This window comes from Gavialis gangeticus, unplaced genomic scaffold (assembly GCF_001723915.1).
Source record: "Gavialis gangeticus isolate Ggan-Ray unplaced genomic scaffold, GavGan_comp1, whole genome shotgun sequence".
Lineage (NCBI taxonomy): Eukaryota > Metazoa > Chordata > Crocodylia > Gavialidae > Gavialis > Gavialis gangeticus.
The window spans coordinates 100,754,075-100,755,549 of record NW_017729031.1 but is presented as its reverse complement, the minus strand read 5'-3'; the positions used below and the strand labels follow the sequence as shown (position 1 = coordinate 100,755,549).

General features: G+C 68.5%; 1 protein-coding gene across 1 annotated transcript; it reads right to left on the bottom strand.

The window, feature by feature from the left end:
• Window positions 1-234: 234 nt before the first annotated feature.
• FZD5 (frizzled class receptor 5) lies at window positions 235-1,472 on the bottom strand (the record flags this gene model as incomplete). Its single annotated transcript, XM_019522902.1, has 1 exon — window positions 235-1,472. A coding segment is annotated over one exon (1,179 nt), but the record flags the coding sequence as incomplete, so codon positions are not given.
• Between the last annotated feature and the right edge of the window lie 3 nt (window positions 1,473-1,475).

Below are 1,475 nucleotides of genomic sequence, written 5' to 3'. Positions count from 1 at the left end.
CACAGAAAGAGCCTTGCATCCCTCCTGTCCCTCAGCCACGTGCACAGGCCAGGCTCCTCCAGCTGCCTCTGGGACACCCCAGCACAGCCCGGGGGGCGGTCGAGATGGGTGCTCAAGTGTGAGGCACTCCCACTGCGGGGAGGGGAGCGAGTGGCCCAGAGGGATTGCCTCTGGCAGGAGGCAGCCAGGGCTGGGGAGAAACATAGGCAACCCCAAGGAGAAAGGGGGGTGCAGCCTGCCCCACTCCTGCCCTCCCAGCCTTGCCGAGCAGCGGGTGCCCCAGTGCCAGCGGCTCACACATGCGACAAGGGCACCTGCTTGTGGTAGGCAGCAGCAGCGCCCGCCCTGGCTGCCAGTGCCGTGCTGTCCAGGGCCGCCCCACCAGGCTTGGTGCCGCGGCAACACTGCCCCGAGAAGCGACGCCAGGACTCCAGCGTCTTCCCCGACCAGATCCAGACGCCGGACGTGATGCCCACGGCCAGGCCCATGAAGTACTTGAGCATGAAGACGGCATAGTCAGGCTTGGCGGGCGGCGGCTCGCCGGGGCAGGCGCAGGCATGGGCACGCTCCCAGCGCTCCCGCGAGTGCTGCTCGTAGACGTGGCAGGCCACGACGGCAGCGGCGGGCACGGTGTAGAGGAGGCTGAAGACGCCGATGCGGATCATGAGCTTCTCCAGCTTGTCCGTCTTGGTGCCGCCCTGCTTGATCACGCTGCGGATGCGAAAGAGCGACACGAAGCCGGCCAGCAGGAAGAGGCTGCCAGTGAGCAGGTAAAGCACGAGGGGCGCCAGCACGAAGCCGCGCAGGTTGTCCACGCTTTGGTTGCCCACGTAGCAGATGCCGGCCACCGGGTCGCCGTCCACCGAGCCCAGCGCCAGCACAGCAATGGCCTTGGCACTAGGCAGCAGCCAGGCAGCCAGGTGGAAGTAGGGCGAGTAGCTGGCGATGGCCTCGTTGCCCCACTTCATGCCGGCCGCCAGGAACCAGGTGAACGAGAGGATGACCCACCAGATGGAGCTGGCCATGCCGAAGAAGTAGACGAGTAGGAAGACCAGTGTGCAGAGCGCGGGGCCCGTGGTCTCATACTGCACGTGGCGCAAGTCGGCGCTGCAGGCCACGCGGGCGTGCCCGGCCACCAGGCGCACCAGGTAGCCAGCCGACACCAGCAGGTAGCAGGCGGACAGGAAGATGATGGGGCGCTCGGGGTACTGGAAGCGCTCCATGTCGATGAGGAAGGTGGCCACGGTGGCGGCGGTGGAGAGGAAGCAGAGGATGGCCCAGAGCCCGATCCAGAAGGCGGCGAAGGTGCGCTCGTCGGCGCTGAAGTAGGGCTGGAAGCAGGGCACGGCGCAGTTGGGCACCTGCCCGGCGCGGGCGCGGTTGTAGAGCGGGTGCGACTCGGGCGCGATGGGCACGAAGGGCTCCCGGCAGCGGCAGGCGCGGGCGCAGGGCGCGGGCAGCGCCGGCTCGGGCGG